This window comes from Cryptomeria japonica, chromosome 3, assembly GCF_030272615.1.
Source record: "Cryptomeria japonica chromosome 3, Sugi_1.0, whole genome shotgun sequence".
In the NCBI taxonomy this organism is placed as follows: domain Eukaryota; kingdom Viridiplantae; phylum Streptophyta; class Pinopsida; order Cupressales; family Cupressaceae; genus Cryptomeria; species Cryptomeria japonica.
This window is the reverse complement of record NC_081407.1, coordinates 379444935-379463695: the sequence shown is the minus strand read 5'-3', so window position 1 is coordinate 379463695 and position 18761 is coordinate 379444935. Positions and strand designations below refer to the sequence as shown.

Sequence of the window (18761 nt, the reverse complement as noted above, 5' to 3'; positions counted from 1 at the left end):
TTTTGTTTTGCAGGAGTTTGTAAATTCTGAATTACTTCAATTTTAGCAGGGTCAACCTGAATTCCATTTTTTGAAACATAATGACCTAGAACAATACCTTCTTCCATCATTAGAAAACACTTCTCACTGTTTAGAGACAAATTTTGCTCTCTACATCTTTTCAATACTTTTTCTAAATTTAGCAGTGCTTCTTCAAATGTGACTCCATAGGTAGTGAAATCATCCATGTAAATCTCCATACATTTATGAGATATATCAGCAAAGATACTAATTACTGCTCTTTGAAATGTTGCTGGCGCATTGCATAAGCCAAAAGGCAAGACCGAATAAGCAAATGTTCCCCATGGACAGGTAAAAGTGGTCTTATCTTGATCTTCAGGGGCTATTTTTATCTGATTGTATCCATTGTAACCATCTAAAAAGGAAAAATATTTTTTGCCAGACAGTGAGTCTAGTACTTGATCTACAAAAGGTAGTGGAAAGTGATCTTTTTTAGTAGCATTGTTCAATTCTCTGTAATCTACACATACTCTCCATTTTCCACCTTTCTTGGGAACAATGACTAAGGGAGAAACCCATTGACTATCAGAGATTGGATAAATAAAGCCAGTATCAAGCAATTTTTGAAGTTCACTTTTAACTATTTTCCTAAGTGTTAGATTTACTCTTCTTTGAGGTTGTCTAATTGGTGAACAATCTTCTTTGATATATATCCTATGAGTACAAACTCGAGGATCTATTCTTTGCATGTCCCCATATTCCCATGCAAAAGCTTTATGTTGTTCTTGTAGCATTTTTAATAGATCATCCTGTTGAGACTGTGACAGCTTATTATTGATATTCAAACAATGACCTTGAGACAATTATATCTGCTCCGTGAGATCACTCATAGAGTCTACAGGTAATTTTTGTATCTCTTGTGGAAGCAAATTATGAAAAATCGCTAGAAGTTTAGGCAGTGAATTTTTAAAATCTGGTTGCTGCAGGAAATATTGTAAATGAGTATCATTTGGTTCAGATGAACCACTTTTATCAAAGTTGTTTTGTAGAATTTGAAACAATAAGGCATCTTCACTCTGAAGTTGTGAGAATAGGTCATTTTGAATCATCATTAATTGAGCCAAGGAATTGGTTTCTTCAATTTCCTCCCCCACATCTGGCCAAACAGGTTGGGACAAATCTGGCTGAGGTCTAGCAAGAGGATACAGAGCCAATTTCTTTGTGGACTGCCCATCAGAAATGGTCATATCTCCAAAACAGCATCCTATGAAAGCATTGACAGTTGCTAACCATGGTCTACCAAGAATAACTGGATACCCTCCTAAAGTTGCCTTAACTGATAATATTGTGAAATCAGCAGGATACTCCCAAGATTCAAGAATGACAATTACATCTTCTACAATCCCATTAGGCTTAACTATGGAACTGTCTGCAAGCTGCAGGACTGTGGGTGTAGACCTAATATTTGAAATGTTCAGGGAGTCCATAGTATGCTTTGTCATGACATTAATGGTAGCACCTAAATCAATCAAAACATTTTTTACAACTTGGCCATTTACATTTATCTGCACTACAGGACTTCCAGGGTCAATATACTTTGGCATAACTACATTTCCCAACATTATATCAGCCAATTTTCCTAAGACATGAATTGTTTGAGGGTCCTTTTTCTTTCGTCCAGGCTTCTTTAAATAGGCTTCTTTAATAACTTTTCCAAAAATAGGAATATCTTTAATAGCCTGAAATAAAAGAATTTGAATCTGCATATTTTTTAGCTGATCCATAATGTCAAAAGTGGGTTGTTCCATGGGTTTATATGCAGTACTTTGCAACCTCTGAGGAAAAGGTGGGTTATCTTGATTTTGCAGAATAGGCTCCTTAGGAACGGTATCTGTTATTGACATGTGCTCAGTAGGAACAACAGGTGTAGTAGGTTCTTCATGGGGAGGATCTGATATTTCAGTAATTCGAGGCAGTTTTGGAGCAGGTAAAGTAGTTCCAGACCTCAAATGGATGTCATTAATGTTTAAGGCATAAGCTTGATATTGGTTGGCTTCGGCAAGATACGCAGGTTACTGAGGTTTATTATTGGGATTGGGCATTGGCTGGGCAGGCATAGGCGTTTGTTTCGGGGGTCCAGGATTTGTGGCAGTTACTGCAGGAGGTGGCATAAGGGCTTGTGGTTGCGGTTGTGGAAGCTGCAGGAATCTAGAGGATTGGTTTTGCCATTGTTGAGGGTCTCGCCATTGGGAATTTTGCTGCCAATTTCTTGAAGGTGGGGTCCATTGCCCCTGTGGCTGCTGCCATCCTCCTTGAGGGGGTTGCCATTGCTGGTTCTGATAATTAGGCCAATTTGGTTGAGGTGGGTTCCAGGATGGTGGTGGTCCATATGCATGTTGCCATTGATTATTATATCTAGAATAAGAATTACCAAAAGTTAAAGGGTCTTGAGGCATACCTTGTCTTTGGGCCCATGGTCTCCTTTGTGCAACAAAGAACACGTGATCATCATCTCCTTTTACTGGCTTAAAGTCAGTAGGTAGTTGTTTAGCTTCCAAATTAGCCACCATTTTGCATCTGCAGTCACGCTTCTTTTGTTTGCAGTATGGACAAAACTTGGCCAAAACTGCATTAGCCTCCTCATGTTTCTTTCGAGCTTGCATAGTGTCCAGTTGCATAGCCATATTATTAATGATGTCTTGCTTGAAGTCAGATAGCAAATTTGTTATCTCTATTCGGGAAACTCCACCAGAAGAAGACTTCCCTATTGTAGCATGATGACCTCTACCTTTCTTAACTATTGTTCGAGAGTAGTTAAGACATATTTTCTTTATATCATCCCAAGGCACCTGGGTTATATCACCTTCTCCTATCAAGTCCAGGGCATCTATACAAGCATCACTGATTCCCTTTAGAAACAACAGTTTCTGAGAGTCCTCGTTGAGAGTATGGTTTGAGTTCCTCTGTAGTGCAAACAAGAATCTGGAAATGTAATCTTCCAGACTTTCATCCTCCTTCTGCTGAATTCGGAATATATCATCACCCTTGCTGGCGCTCTTACAATATTCCTTATACTTTTCAAGGAATTTTGTTTGCATGACCTCCCAACTATCAACTACACCTCTTCCCAGACTCATGAACCATCTGAGAGCTCCTTCCTTCAAGCTGGAAGGGAATAACTTCAATTTATGAGCGTCTGTGTTGTAGTCATAATTGCGACAGAGGACATCAAATTCAAATAGAAAGGTTTCTGAGTCCTCTGTGACCAGGCCATAAAACTTTGGAAGCAAAGAAGAGGGAATGTTTTTAAGATTGTCAGTATCTCCCTGGAGAACAATAGGAAACTCAAATGTAGGAGGCGGATTATTGGGTTGATTATTTGCCATGTTTGGTTGCTGGAATAACATAGCAAATGGATTTTCCTCAGGTTCGTTGTCAGCTAGGTCAAATGGTAGTTCAATAAACAGATTTTCAGGGATGAACCTTCCCAGTGCATCTCTTCTTCTTCTATGCATGCAATATAATGAATAGCGGCTTAAAAAATCTAAGAAATTTTACTAACAAGCTAAACTAATGCCAAAAACGACTTCTGATAAACTCCTAGCTAGACGCCATCCCCGGCAACGGCGCCAAAAATGATGGTCGCGCCCACAATAGGATATGAAAATCATAGTAAAAATTTTCCTGGGAATTGGGCATTCCAACAGGTGACCAATATCTCTCTCTGTAGACATTCATTTACTTGTCAAACCAGGGGACGTATACTTTAAATGGCGCAGCAAAATATATGCACTAGGAACTTATTTTGGTCAAATCCTAGCGGAAATACATACTGAAAAGAAATCCTACCTACGCTACAGGAAGGTAATGCAAAGCTTTTTAACTCAACTATGATTTGATTATGACAGAAACCATAATAACTACAACTGAAACACAAACTATGAATTGGCCTTATGCTGTAGGAACAGACACAGTGATGGATTCCTTGTGCTGCAGGAGCAATGTAAAGTTGAGTTTGTATAAAAACTTTAAAGATGAAAGCAAACTGAAGCTTAACAGGAAAGAACAACTAACTAACTAGCTACAGATACCTACTAAGTGGGCCCCCTTAGCAAGCATCTCCTGATTACGCAGATACGAAACTCAGAACTTCATTGAACTTTATTCATAAAAACAGAATGATATACATTGTTTTGTTGATATGGAAACTAACAACAAACTCTGCTTCTGGTTAAACAGATTCTGTCTTTCATTATCATCCTAATTCTTACATGACATCTACTATTTTTATTCTATCCTTCTTTTTCTTTCTCGCGCAGGAGGAGAAGCTTTATTTAAAAACAGGGGAGCAACTAACTAACTAACTCCATTAAAGAAAGACGTGGAAGTATCCTCAAATCAAGGAACAAACTTCATAAATGAGTTTATGCGTTCAACCCGATCCAGAGAGAATCTAGCACTCCACTCTTTGTCATTAAAATTCTTTCCCATGATTTCAGTCAAAGAGTCTTTGCCGGAGCTTCCTCGAAGTCGTGCAGGAAATGGACTTTACTGCAAGGCCGAGATTGGTTGCGCTTGACTCTATCATTCTTCAACAACCTGCGAAACAAAAGGTAACAGGCAACAGAAAAGGCGTATGGCACATACACGATATCCATTCATTAATCACACATTTTAGATTTACTTCATCATTCAAAAACTGTATACGATATACCAGTCATTTTAGGGAGTCAACGGGGCAATAAATGCAATCAAGTTAATCACAAAGAGTTGCAGGAATATAAAAGTCTCTTGCTACAGGATATCCCAAAAAGATTTCACAAAGTTTGAACATCCATGAAATAACAAAAGTAAAGGCATTTAAAAGTTTTATCAAAACATCCAAATTATGAGCATTTTTTAAGCTCATCACATGTGTTGAAGCTTTAAGATGACCAATTTCAAGAGATATATGCTTTCAAGAGGGATTCTTTTGAGCGCATAGAATACTTTTGTGTGTATGTAGGCCTAGATTCCCCTAATTCCATAGAGTAGTGGTGAATTGTTTCTTGAATACTCATTTGCATTTGAAGTAGTCAATTATAATGTGGCTATACTTGTGTTGAAATCCACATGGAGCTTTTTTGATGTGTCAGGAGTGCCATGTATCCTTGTTGAAAAGTCATCAAAGAGCTATTGCACTCCTGCAAGCCTTTTATTTCCTTTGGCTTCACCTCTACGGGGCTACAAAATACCCACTTCTAGCTAATATAGAATCCACCTTCGTTTCACACGCCCACTAATCTCTTTAGACTTTGTGGAATATGCATGTGGGGATGCGGGGTACTAAAGCCTCAATTAAATCCTTGCACTTTTATTTTCCCGCAAGCCCTCAACATGCTTCTGTTAACCTTTAGCCTCCATGCGAGGATGTGGGATATGTTTACTGGCTTTGACATCTTCCACGAGCCTGCTATAAAAAATTCAACAATGCTTATCACCTTGTGGCCCGATGTGGAATCCTCTCAACTTACTAAACAATTAAGCCCGCGAATCCACAATCATAAAGTTTACAAATGAAAACCACCTTGTGGGGATGCAGGGCATAAACATAACACAAGGTTTTGACAACGTGCAACTAATATGAGGGTCCAAAGGGGCCATAACAACGTTGTGACTAGGGAAAACATACAAAGGGAAACTAAGGGAAGTGATAAGACTTTAAAAATAAAATCCCTTCGCAAGTGAAAATCAATGAAAATAAACCCCATTTTATGAACTTAAAATTGACAACCAATAGGCAAACCCCTTATGACAAAAACTAAATGCAAATTTTGTAGTCCTAACATATGTTTGATTATTTGGATAAGTATTGTTTAGATTTAGAAAATGGAAGAGACTTTATATTCACCATTACGCATTATTCGTGATTAGTATACGAAGTTGTCTATGTTCTTGCTCCATAAGTTGTGGGTAGGCCTTATGTCAATTTGCAAGATAATTTTCTCAAAAGGTATAGAGAGGTTGTATCACTTAGTGTTGTGCAGAGTGAATAAGAAATGTGTTTATTTTGATGTCAAGAATGCTTGATATTTTCTAAATTTAATGTTGATATCTAGGACATATTATTTGACTTAGAGACTAAGATTTCTTGTTATGTAAACTTGTCACAATCATTCCCTAGAGGATGGTGTTTCTATTATAGACTACCCCTCTCATGATCTTATGATTATTGTCCCATGCCTTAGCATCTTAGTGTCTATCATGGATACATGGTGAGTTGTTATTATTCTCAACACATTTTCTTACCATACTCATTAGTTTCTTGCATGCTCACTTTATGGTGTTGATGCATACATATTTCCATGTGCTCTTTCTTTCTATCCCATGGAATCAAACTTATAGGTTTTCATGGCATTTTAATGTTCAACCATTCCTATGCTATTTTTAGTAGTGTTTTATTTACAAACAAATGTGTCTTCATAATCTAAAACATACATGCCATTTAATTTGAATGCAAGAATATAGCTCTTGGAACATTTATAAGTACTCATAAAACTACTCATGGAATAAACTTGTTTGGAGACACATCAAACATGAAGTGTATACATTAGGTGGGTACATACACCCATGAAGTAACCATGTTGAAGACATAATAGACACAAATCAAACATGTAACACATGAAGTATTTACTTGAATATGCATAAGGCATGAGTCATACACATGAATACATGTAGAGCATGAAGTATGCACTGAATACACACAGGGTGTAAAGCACAGGAATCCACATAAGGCATGAGTCATACATAAGTCATTAATCATACTCATGAATTTTACATGTAGGACATTTATTTGGCGTGCAAGCAAGCTGCGACCATGGCACAGTATGGCGCTCACTGTCAGATATTCCTCTCTTCTGTTGCACTGATGACTCTCACCTTCATTTTGGTAGCGCACTTGTTCCGCAAAAGAGATGATAGTGTTGGGGTGACTCATTACCCCATACTTGGCTTTCTCCCTTCCTTGATAAAAAACAGGTTTCACGACTAGATTTCAGACTCACACTCTACTTCTCCCTCCCCTACATCCAAATTACACTGCCCCCGAGTAAGAGGGTATGTTACTGCCAACCCTGCGATTGTGAAGCACGTACTTAAAACGAGGTTCGAGAACTATGAGAAAGGTCCCCATTTGAAGTTGCTTCTGCGCGATTTCTTAGGAAGCGGAATTTTTAATGTGGACACAGAGCTGTGGAAGATGGAGAGGTACATTATTAATCGCACTTCAAAATTAACTTAAAAAATATGTTAAAAAAAAAAGAGTTTTGTGCACTAAATATTGGTGTCACATATCTATGTTTAGAGATTTATAATTAGTATTCAGAAATGTCCTTGTTAACATTGTGACAATGATTAGTATTAAGAAATTCATCTCTGAGAGCAACCTTGACAACGTGAATAATGAGGTCTTGATTTGTCTTAAAATTTCACTTAAGTCTTTCGTAGGACACCTCTCCCAAGAAAGATATTTGTCGCTAATTCTTCTTATCAAACTCTAATAATTGTGACTCACTTCTTGTCCTCGAATATCATAAAAGAGAGATTACAATTTGTCCTACCCATCCTTTCACATAATCTTTTCTCTAAAATCTTCAATCTTGTAGGAAATATCTGAGCATCCCTATAACTTCAAACATTGTCATAAATATTCCAGATTACGAGGCATAGTATGATAATTACTACCATTTGATGTATTAATCAAGTTAGATCACTTATCACCATGTTGGTCAAAGAATTAGCCATTGTGATCCCTTGCCACACAACGTGGACCACCAAATCCTAGATTACCTTTAGATGCCCCCTCAAAGTTAACTTTTACCTTGTTGAATTCTAGCTCCTTCCAAACAACACCAACTCTCAGATTATACAAAAGAATAGCTTTTTGAGTTCCACTAATAGAAAACATTGTAATCCTTATTGATTATATATAATTATATAATTTTAATATATTCTCAAAAATAGATTTTTAAAAAAATTAAAACATATTTAAAAAAATACAAAACAAACTTAACCTTAGCAATAGATTTGATGGGACATAACCTTTAAAGTGAAATATTAAATATTACAAATCTTTTGCTCCTAATAACTAAAAAAAATACAATTAAAAATTATATGATATGTGTGTGTGGTTAATATTTATGTGAACATTCTATCTCTAATTCTTTAAAATACCGGAAAAAATATGTTTTTTTAATCAATAAATCATTTTGTCAACTTTTACTATTTTTTTCTACCTTCCCATGTGCATCGAAGATTGACTGATGTGTGTGGGAACCCTTTTGACACGCAACGCGAGAAGGCAAACATGACCCGCAACTTAGATTTTTTTCTGGCTTCGGTTACGCGGCTCTTGAATTTAATGGCCTCTCCGAGGTGACTTGGCTCTTTCACTTGACTTTTCGACTCTAGAAGCTCTCAAGGAAATATATTAACGCCCAAGGCACGTTCGTTCGTTCGTTAGCAATTTAGCAATGGAAAACAGGGCAAAATTATGTTTTTGCATGTTTTTTGCAGTTACAGTGTTTACTCAATTGCAGAGATATGGTGCTGCAGTCGAGGCTTGATTAAAAATATGTTTTTTTAATCAATAAATCATTTTGTCAACTTTTACTATTTTTTTCTACCTTCCCATGTGCATCGAAAATTGACTGATAGTGTGTGTGAACCCTTTTGACACGCAACGCGAGAAGGCAAACATGACCCGCAACTTAGATTTTTTTCTGGCTTCGGTTACGCGGCTCTTGAATTTAATGGCCTCTCCGAGTTGACTTGGCTCTTTCACTTGACTTTTCGACTCTAGAAGCTCTCAAGGAAATATATTAACGCCTAAGGCACGTTCGTTCGTTCGCTAACAATTTAGCGATGGAAAACTGGGCAAAATTATGTTTTTGCATGTTTTTTGCAGTTACAGTGTTTACTCAATTGCAGAGATATGGTGCTGCAGTCGAGGCTGGAGATACTCTTCTGTTGGGCGCCTCGCTTACTGGAAATCAGACAATTATTTCAAAGAACGGCACATTTGAATTGGGATTCTTCAGCCCAACTGGAAGCAACTGGTATATTGGCATCTGGTATGCCCAAATACCAGAGAAGACGTATGTTTGGGTGGCCAATAGGGCGACTCCAGCGAGAAACCGATCAGGCGTTTTGAAGCTATCAAGAGAAGGTAATCTGGTACTGTTCGATGCACACGGGGCATCTATTTGGTCTGTCAACACAACAAACAAGGCCTCCACGGCTGTGCTATTGGATTCTGGTAATTTTCTAATGCTCAGTGAGGACAATGAATCTGAAACTGTTTGGCAGAGTTTCGACAATCCTGTAGATACCTGGTTGCCAGGGATGGTGTTCGGTGGACAGCAAAAGTTAGTCTCTTGGAAAAATTCATTGGATCCTGCTCCTGGGCTTTTTTCCTTACACACGGATCCATCTGGGGCCAAACAATTGGTGCTGACCTGGGACAATTCTTTACAGTATTGGGAGACCGGAACTTGGGACGGCAAAACTTACACTGGCGTTCCAGAAATGTCAGACAAACGTCGGGTCAATATCACCTTTAATAGTAATAGTTCAGGTTTTTTTGAAAGTTATACGTTGGTTCCTCCGTTTAATGCACTCATACGTCTCACCTTGACTAAGTTCGGACAAGTGCGAGTGTATGTATTCGATGGCAGTAAATGGAGCATGTTCTGGTCTGTGCCCAGAGATGGATGCGATGTATATGGTACCTGTGGTGCCTACGGAACTTGCGATTCCAGAAATCTTCAGCTCTGCAGCTGCGGAGAAGGCTTCAAACCCAGAGACAATAGTGCCTGGCTCTCGCAAGATTGGGCATCTAGTGGCTGTGTTCGGAAGAGTCTATTAAGATGCGATGCCATAAATGGTAGCACTGACAGATTCATTGACCTTGGTGTCACTTTGCCTGATGATTTCGCTTCTTCATACCCTGCGTCCACAAAGAAAGATTGCGAGAATGGCTGCCTCCGTAACTGTTCGTGCACCACGTTTAGTTTCAATCCACCTTCAGGACCCTGCCAAATCTGGTCCGGAGATTTGCTAAACATACGCAACTCTACAGCATCAAAAAGCAATTCAAATGTCTTTATTCGGGTAGGTGCCTCTCATCTTTCTACGAAACGCAAAAGAACAAGTAGAGTGGGCATAGTGTTTGGAATTGTAGGTGCACTCACCTTTGCTTTAGGTATCTGCTCAATTTTAATTTGGCGGAGGCATCAGCTGCGGTCGATGGACAAGCCTGCAGATTTCTCAGACCCTTGTCTCACAATGTTTAGTTACAAGGAGTTGAAAATTGCAACGAGGAATTTCAGGTCTAAGTTAGGGAGGGGAGGATTCGGCTCCGTGTTTAAAGGATCTCTACAAGATGGTACGCTTGTGGCCGTAAAGAAAATGGAGGGTTCGAGGCAAGATGAGAAGCAATTCAGAGCGGAAATCAGTTCTCTTGGAAGCATACAACATGTGAATTTAGTCAGGCTAAGAGGGTTTTGTGCAGAAGGGTCGCAACGGTTATTGGTTTATGATTACATGCCCAACGGCTCTCTGAATTCGTTTCTGTTCACAAGTCCGTCCAAAAGTAAACGGAGGGTACTCGAGTGGAAGATCCGATTTGAGATCGCGTTAGGCACTGCAAGAGGGTTACTTTATCTCCACGAAGAATGCAGAGATTGCATTATTCACGGCGATGTCAAACCCGAAAACATTCTGCTGGACGGTAATTTGTCCCCCAAGTTAGCGGATTTCGGGCTGGCAAAGCTTGTGGGTAGAGATTTTAGCCGCGTCCTGACCACCACACGAGGAACCAGAGGGTACTTGGCTCCGGAGTGGATCTTTGGTCTTCCCATCTCATCTAAGGTTGACGTCTACAGTTTTGGTATGACGCTTTTGGAAATCATTTCGGGACAAAGAAATGTAAACTTAAATGTCCAAGCTTCAAGTAACTTTTACTTTCCTTCATGGGCTGCAACTCAAGTTCAGCAGGGGAGCACGATGAATATTGTGGAGGAGGGTGTTGCAGCGGAGGCAAACATGGAAGAGGTGAGAAGAGCATGTGTTGTAGCGTTGCTATGCATTCAAGAGGACGAGGAAGTGAGGCCTAGCATGGGGCAAGTGGTGCAGATGCTGGAAGGGAAGATAGAGCCTCAAACTCCGCAGATTTCGAGCTCAACGTTTAGGCCAGAACACCCAAGTGACGAAAGCAGCTACAGCCAGGGTAATGTTACCAGTAAGAAAAATGTTAATGGATCAATGCATTCTAAAATACAGAGGCATGTTATTTAAGCTTACATGTTTTATTTGTTCTCAATTTAGTAGTAATTGTTGCAAAGGTTATACCAATAGTATAGTATAGGTAAGTTAATAGGTTAAGGAGTTATATTTTTTTATTGATCATATATTGTTGTTATAAAATTTGGAAATATGTATTATATTGTTTACAATACTTGAAAGATGTTTGTATTGCATATTTGCTTATAATTGAAGGAAATATATGTAATGATTTCAATTTTGAAAATGATAATTCCTCTTGTTTGTACAAAATGAAATTGTAAAGAGTTTTTTTGTTTGTATATTCCTTCCTTTTGTTTCTAAACATTGAAACAAGAAGTCGGTGAACTTATATCATAAATGCATTGTTGGTCTCATGTTAAAGGTACATAGTGTAGAAAGTAGAAAGATTATGTTAAGAAAAGAGATTATAGGTGAGAAAATATAATATTGTTACAACATGAAAAAATTGCTAGATGTAGTAACGTACATGAAAGTGATGCCTACACATGTACACCATAAAGTTGTGAATATATTAGGTTATAATTACTTTTGTAAAGCATATACTATGAAGATAGTAATTAAAAGCCTAGATTGAAATTTCATTTGCAAAAAGCTACATTAGAAACTACATAAATGAGTTTATTATAATAAAAGTAGATGTAGATGATACTTGTCATCTTCTGATAATTGTATAAGAATTTTTTTTACTCTTGAATATTAGTTGAAGGAGAATGGTGGTTCTATCTACAACCCTTAATTGAATTAACTCTAGACATAGCTATAAATGTTTTGCTTAGATAAAGCAAGAGAGGGCCTGGACCCTTACATAATAGCCAAAAGGTAGACAAAAGGGGTCTCATGAGGTGTGAGAAAACCCAATGTTAAGACTAACAACCATTACAAAAATTAGAACTAGAAAAATACTTAAATAAAAGCTATAAAAGTTAAGCATAAGGTTTTCGTTCATTTGAACCTAAAAAATAGAATGTAATGTTAACCATTTTTTCAAAATATAATAGTAGGAATAAAATATACAAAGTAATTTTTTTGTTTGATAGCATTAGAATGTAAGTGCTAGTATCTTGTGACACATATATAATCATGTCCATTAGGCTTGGGCCTAGAGTAATAAGAGGTGCTTACTATAAGAATGATGCCAATTCAAGTCCTTATAAGTGAATAACTCCTACTAATATGGACGTATTTTATACATCAGCATTATAGAGAGATAATACAAAAGGTTGTACTTAAAGTGCAAGTTACATTCAATATCAACTTTTAAGTAATAACATTTTAATAGATGTTATTGGCCACAAACATAGTGTGATATATTGTTCACTGATAAACAAGTTTAACTTGGAAGGTATTTCTTGAAACATTAACTTTATATATTATGGTGAATTGTGTTATTTTGATCATTAAATAATTTTTACATGATAATACTAGCTCTTAGTTTCTGAGTGAAATTTCAAAGTTGTGAACTACATTTCAAGCCAACTTATTGATACAAATATTTTTTATTTTAATTTTATAAATAATTCAATTTTGGTCAAATATACAGTCTATCTAGATTTATTCTAGTTAAATTAGATTTCTTCTAGTTAAATTAGTTTGTGATCATAAGTTTTTCAACTAAAATTATCAAATGAATACAAATGTAACATGACTTTGAGACCAATTTATCAGAAAAACAAAATTATTTAAACAATATGATACTCAGAATTTTCTAACTAAGATAACTTAGTAATATAGAAAAGTATAATATGAAATATGCTACAAATACTAGTAAAGAATAACAAGTCACCTCAATAGAGTGAGAATGTGCGAGTGAGCGGGAATAGAGGTTTCGCTTGCAGGGACGATGAGAATAGTGAAGATGGATCAAAGGAGTACAATGGAGTAAATGGATTTTCCTGGGTTGGTAGAGAGGAGTGTGTCTCTGCCTTCTGACTATGTGGCGAGTGCATGTGTGGAGGGTCTATTTTTGGATGTGGGTCCTCCATGGGTTTTTGATTTGCTTGGCATGAGCTTCCCCTTTCTCCCGCTGCTTTCTTCGTAGCTTGGGGTAATCTATCTTTTACCCATAGTGCTATTGGTGGTTTTCCATATGTGATTTAGAGGCTTTAGTTGAGACCTTGGCTATGCATTATGTAGATCTTGATGGGTGTACTCTAGTTTATTTAGTTGTGGTGGTGTTTCTCTATGCTTACTGTTGGAGCTGAGGATGTTGAATATTAGGCTCTATATTCTGTGGGGATTGAAACATCTTTTTTGGTTGCTCTTGTTCTCTTCCCTCTTTAGAGAGGGCTTTCATGAGGAGAGTTGTGGTGGTTTTAGTGGAGCATGTCCTTTGGTGTATCATGTTGTAGAGGGGTTTTGTGTTTCTTCCTAGATCTGTAATGATTGTTCTAGTTTTGGTTTGTGGCAAATACTCTGTTGCTGGTTCTGGTTGTGGCTTTCTTGGCTTGGTTTTGGGCATTTCTATCCTTTTGATGAGTTATATTTTGGTGGCTATGATATTATTCTTCCTATCTTCTGATTTTACCATGTTTTCTATTGTTTTTGTTTGGAGGGGTTGGTAGGGGGATATTGCCCCCTTGGTTTTTCCATTTTTGTTTTCTTTGGATGCTCTAACTTCTCATGTTGTCGTAGGGTTTCTTCCCCGTTGGCTGAAACTATGGCTACTATTTCTTTTGGCCCAATTTTAGGTTTCTATTTTTTGTTAGTGGTGGATATGGGGGTGCTTCTTTAGCTCTTGCTCAACTTACTCTTTTACTAGGCCTCACTTCCTCCTCCTCCTGAATGCATAACAACTCTACAATACATGCTCTTCTCACCTCTTCCATGTCTGCCTCCTCTGCAACACTCCCCTCCACAATGTTAATCATCTTCCCATGCTGAATTTGAGTTGCACCCCATGAGGGAAAGTAATATAAACTTGAATCATGCACTGTTAAGTCTAGATTTCTTCACCCATAAATGATTTCCAAGAGTGTCATACCAAAATTGTAGACGTCAACTTTGGGAGTGATGGGAAGACCGGAGATCCACTCTAGAGCCAAGTACCCTCTCATTCCTCTTGTAGTAGTTAGCACGTGGCTAAAATCTCTACCCACAAGATTTGCCAACCCAAAATTGGCCATCTTCGGTGATAAATTACTACCTAGTAGAATGTTTTTGGCCTTAACATCAAAGTGAATGATGCAATCTCTGCATTCCTCATGGAGATAAAGTAACCCCCTTGCAGTGCCTAGTGCAATCTCAAATTGAGTCTTCCAGTTGAGTACCTCTCCTTTACTTTTGGAATTACCCTTAAACAGTAAAGAATTGATAGAGTCATTGGGCATGTACTCATAAACCAACAACCACCTTGATCCTTTGGCAAAAAATCCTTGAAGCCTAACCAAATTGACATGTTGTATGCTCCCAAGAGAACCGATTTCCGCTCGGAATTGTTTCTCATCTTGTCTTGACTCCTACATTTTTCTTATGGTCACAAGTGTTCCATCTGGTAGGGATCCTTTAAACACAGATCCAAATCCTCCAGTCCCCAATTTAGACTTGAAATTCCTTGTCACAATTTTCAATTCCTTGTAGCTAACATTCTCAGAAAAGAATTGGAGGGATTTGCAGGCCTGTCATTGGACCATCGCTGATGCTTCCGCCAAATAAAAATTGAAGCGATACTCAAAGCAATAGTGAGTGCACCTACAATACCAAGCACTACTCCCACAGTACCTGTGCTTTTGTGTTTCATAGAAAGTAGAGAGGTACTTACCCAAACGAAGACATTTGAATTGTTTTTGGATGGAGTAATGTTGTGCATGTTTAGCAAATCTCCAAACCAAATTTTATAGTTTCCCGAAGGTAGATTGAAACTAAATGTCATGGATGAGAAGTTGTTGAACATGTTTCATTGAGGTTATTTCATACAATAGAAGATTGGGGTCAGTGCAAGAAGATGAGTTCACTTTTTGGCCAAAAACTGGAAGTGTTTTCCCTGATTTTCAGATTTTATCTCATTTGAGGTTAAATTTTGAAACACTTAGAGATTGAATCTTGGAAAAAGTCATTAATATAAAAATAGCCCTCTGAGTGTACTTTCCAAATATGTAATTTATTTTAATACCCACATAATAAAAAATAACTTTTTGAATGGAGTTCTGAAAACTATGCTTTAAAAATGCTTGTTTCAGGACCATACCATGCATGTGTACGACCCACACTTTTTGACACAATTAAAATTATTTTCTCAAACCGTTTTGGGAAATGGTTTGTAACACACTGAAGATTGATGAGCATATTTTTCTGTTTTTTTTTTTCTAATATTTTTTTTTAATTAATTTTTTAATGGCCGTAATTATCTTTTTAAAAATTTGATGCGTACGACCCACATAATTTGATGTAAAATTAACATTTTTTGATTTTTTTTTTAAAATACAAAAGAGTTTTGTGTAGATCGATGACATATAATTTTTTTTCCAAAATCATTTAAAATAAGAAAGTTATTAAATTAACAAAACTAGTTAATATTTCAAATTTATGGACCTGATTTAGTATAAATTAAATGAAAAATAGTTAAAATAATCAATTTTTAAATAAATTTACATATTTAGAATCTAGACAGTATAAACTGAAATGATTTTTAATTTTGTATAAAAATTCTCTGATTAGAGGCACGTAAACTATTTCAGAAGTTCGTATTTGTGCTTTCCTTCATGGAGATTTGAATTTGTAGGTCCATGTCTCAGGTGTGGCCATCCTAGGCCTATCCCGAGCCTAATCCCAAGCCAAGTGGCGGGTTGTGGAATCAACTTCCACAAAATGCACCCCCATTTTGTTTAAAAGCAGGCTCCCGTTTTAGAACAAAACGGGGGCCCATTTATTTTTGCTTCAGAACCCCATTACCTTTCAGCTCGGGAGCTCGAAGCAAAAACGGGCCCCCGTTTATAAGAGTGCATTTTCCAATGCATGGACTTTCGCGAATTTGTGACTCATTGCCTTGCACTTGCCCATTGATTTGTAACACTCAAGGATATGTCAAATTTTAGAGGAAATTTGTTCTCTCATTATGTAGGACATTTGGGACACTTTACATTTGCTCATGTTGTCAAGAGGTTTGCAAGTTTTGCAGTTAGGAGATCCACTAAGAGAGTTAGTCTAGTATTTCTTGGGTAAGGAGGATTGGTGAAGGTAGTCCATCGAATTCTCTAGAAGGATTGGATTCAAATCATGCAATTCCACCCTTGTTTGGATTAATGTAATAAGGGGGGATGTTCTTAGGTAACATTTAGTTTATGTCCACATTTTTATGAAGAATTCATGAACCACATTTTTATTCATTGTCCTTTTGTCCAACTTATCTGGTTGATGCTTTTTTAGTTATGGGGTTTACATTGGGTATTTCTTGGGTCAATTCAAGACTGTTCCAGGAGCCGGTCTTGTAGAACAAAAAAAAATAGCTATAAGGAAACTATGGGATTTCTGTTTTCCATATATCTTATGGGGTATATGGAAACAAAGCAATAAGAGAATTTTTAGGAACTCCATTAACTCCCCTAAAGTGGTGTGGGCTAAGATAAAACACAATCTTCTAGAGAATGTGGTGGCTATTGGATCTCATCCTTACAATAGTAAGGAAGAGTATGAAGTTTTAAGGAGCTGGAATATCCTAGCCTCTATGGACAACATTAACCAACTCAAAAAAAGGGTGTGCTACTAGTCTTCTACTCCTAATGATTGGATTAAGGCTAACTTTGATGGGACAGCTAAAGGGAACCCAAGGCCAGCTGGCTGTGGTGGAGTTATCTGAAATAGTGCTAGCTTTTGCCTAGGAGGAACTGCCCTCCCCTTGGGGAATCAAACTAATCAATTAGCTAAAGCTATGGGGCCCCTCAAAGCTATAAAATTAGTGCATCGACTGTGAACCAAAAAAATCTAGTTGGAGGGAGACTCTTTAAAATATAATCAATTTCCTCCTTGGTAATCATCATTTGTTGTGAACGATCAAAAATATTATCTATATGGACAAGGGGTTACTTGAGGGATTCAACCAATATTACATCTGTCATGTTTTTAGAGAGTCCAACAAGAGTGTTGACTGGGTTGCCAACGAGGTAGTGAGGAATGGGCAAATAATAACGTGGTATGGTGAAGGGGAGCTCGCTCAAGTAGCACATGATATTTTAAATTATGAGAGATATCATGGAAAGTAAGGTAGGACTTGAAATCATGTCTCAATATGGTAAGGGATATCATGGCATCATGAAATGGCCTCATAATCAGCCAAGAAGGAAGTACGCCATTAATTGCCAAAACAGCTTGCACACTATGGGTAATTCTTTCCCTTTGGAGCAGATGCTTGAGAAATCATTATCTACTTCTAGAGGCTTCTTATTTTGTAAAAAAAGAAAGTTCGCTGAGAAGAGAAGTATTTGTAGGCAGTTACAGTCAGTAAAAATAGATTAAAAAATGGAGGGAAATTGTAATCCCAAGGAGTCTACAGAAATAGATAAATGGCAGGATCATCCCCAGGTTTGGGTTGTGCTACTGTAAGTGACAAAAATGTCGGACTACATGGAGAGAATGCAAGAAAGAAAATGAAATTACTAGGATATTGAAAAAGGGGTGGAAAGAGGGCACCCTGACCATTGGTAGCATGCAGGTTAAGGTTAGTGAGACCATGATTGCAGAGGTGACTGGTCTACCGATGGAGGGCATCAAATTCTATAGGGACCGGAAGTTGTCAAAGAAGCTATGAAGAAATTCCCCAAGGACGATGAGGAGAAAGAGAAGCTGGTCAAGGGAAGCCACACCTACTACTCCCCTAAGGTAATCAAGAAACTTTGGTGATAGATTTTGTTTGCTGTCAAGAAATTCATAACTTTAGATGGTAGATATACTAGAGTTTATAGTTATCACTGTTCAACTTAATAATTTCCAGCACAATGAGAAAATTTCCCTCCCCTATTATTTATTTTCTGCTCTTAATGTTGGGATTAAGGAGACTACTCTAATTCCAAATCTAGTCCTACTTTACACAAGGGCCTCATGGTGTTTCTATACAACCATATCAAGAGCACCACTGTTCAACAGGCTATATTTGAGATGACTAAGTTAGATGATGATCTAGATGATTTAGATGATGAATATTTTGAAGGGTCTGATACATAGGTAGATGTTGAGGAGGACTACCAAACCCCTGGGTCAAGCAAGCGTAAAAGGAAAATAAGCCAAGAGAAACAGGGTAAAAGGTCGATCGACCAGAATAAGTGTTGTCAATATGAAGGAATTGATTATGTGTTGCATTGATGTTTTGTCTATGATTGGTGAAATGAGATTTTTCTTAGGTTTTAAGATTACTCAAACTGACAAAGGCATTTTTATCTATCAAACTAAGTATCTAAGGGAATTGTTGAAGAAGTTTGGTATGGATAATT

The 18761-nt window shown here is 37.4% G+C and overlaps 1 protein-coding gene across 1 annotated transcript; it reads left to right on the top strand.

The window, feature by feature from the left end:
* The first annotated feature begins 8887 nt into the window (after positions 1-8887).
* Positions 8888-11417, top strand: LOC131057814 (G-type lectin S-receptor-like serine/threonine-protein kinase At2g19130). The gene has a single exon (XM_057991970.2). The coding sequence runs from the start codon at positions 8902-8904 to the stop codon at positions 11332-11334; it is 2433 nt and encodes an 810-aa protein (XP_057847953.2). The 5' UTR covers positions 8888-8901; the 3' UTR covers positions 11335-11417.
* The last annotated feature ends 7344 nt before the right edge of the window (positions 11418-18761 follow it).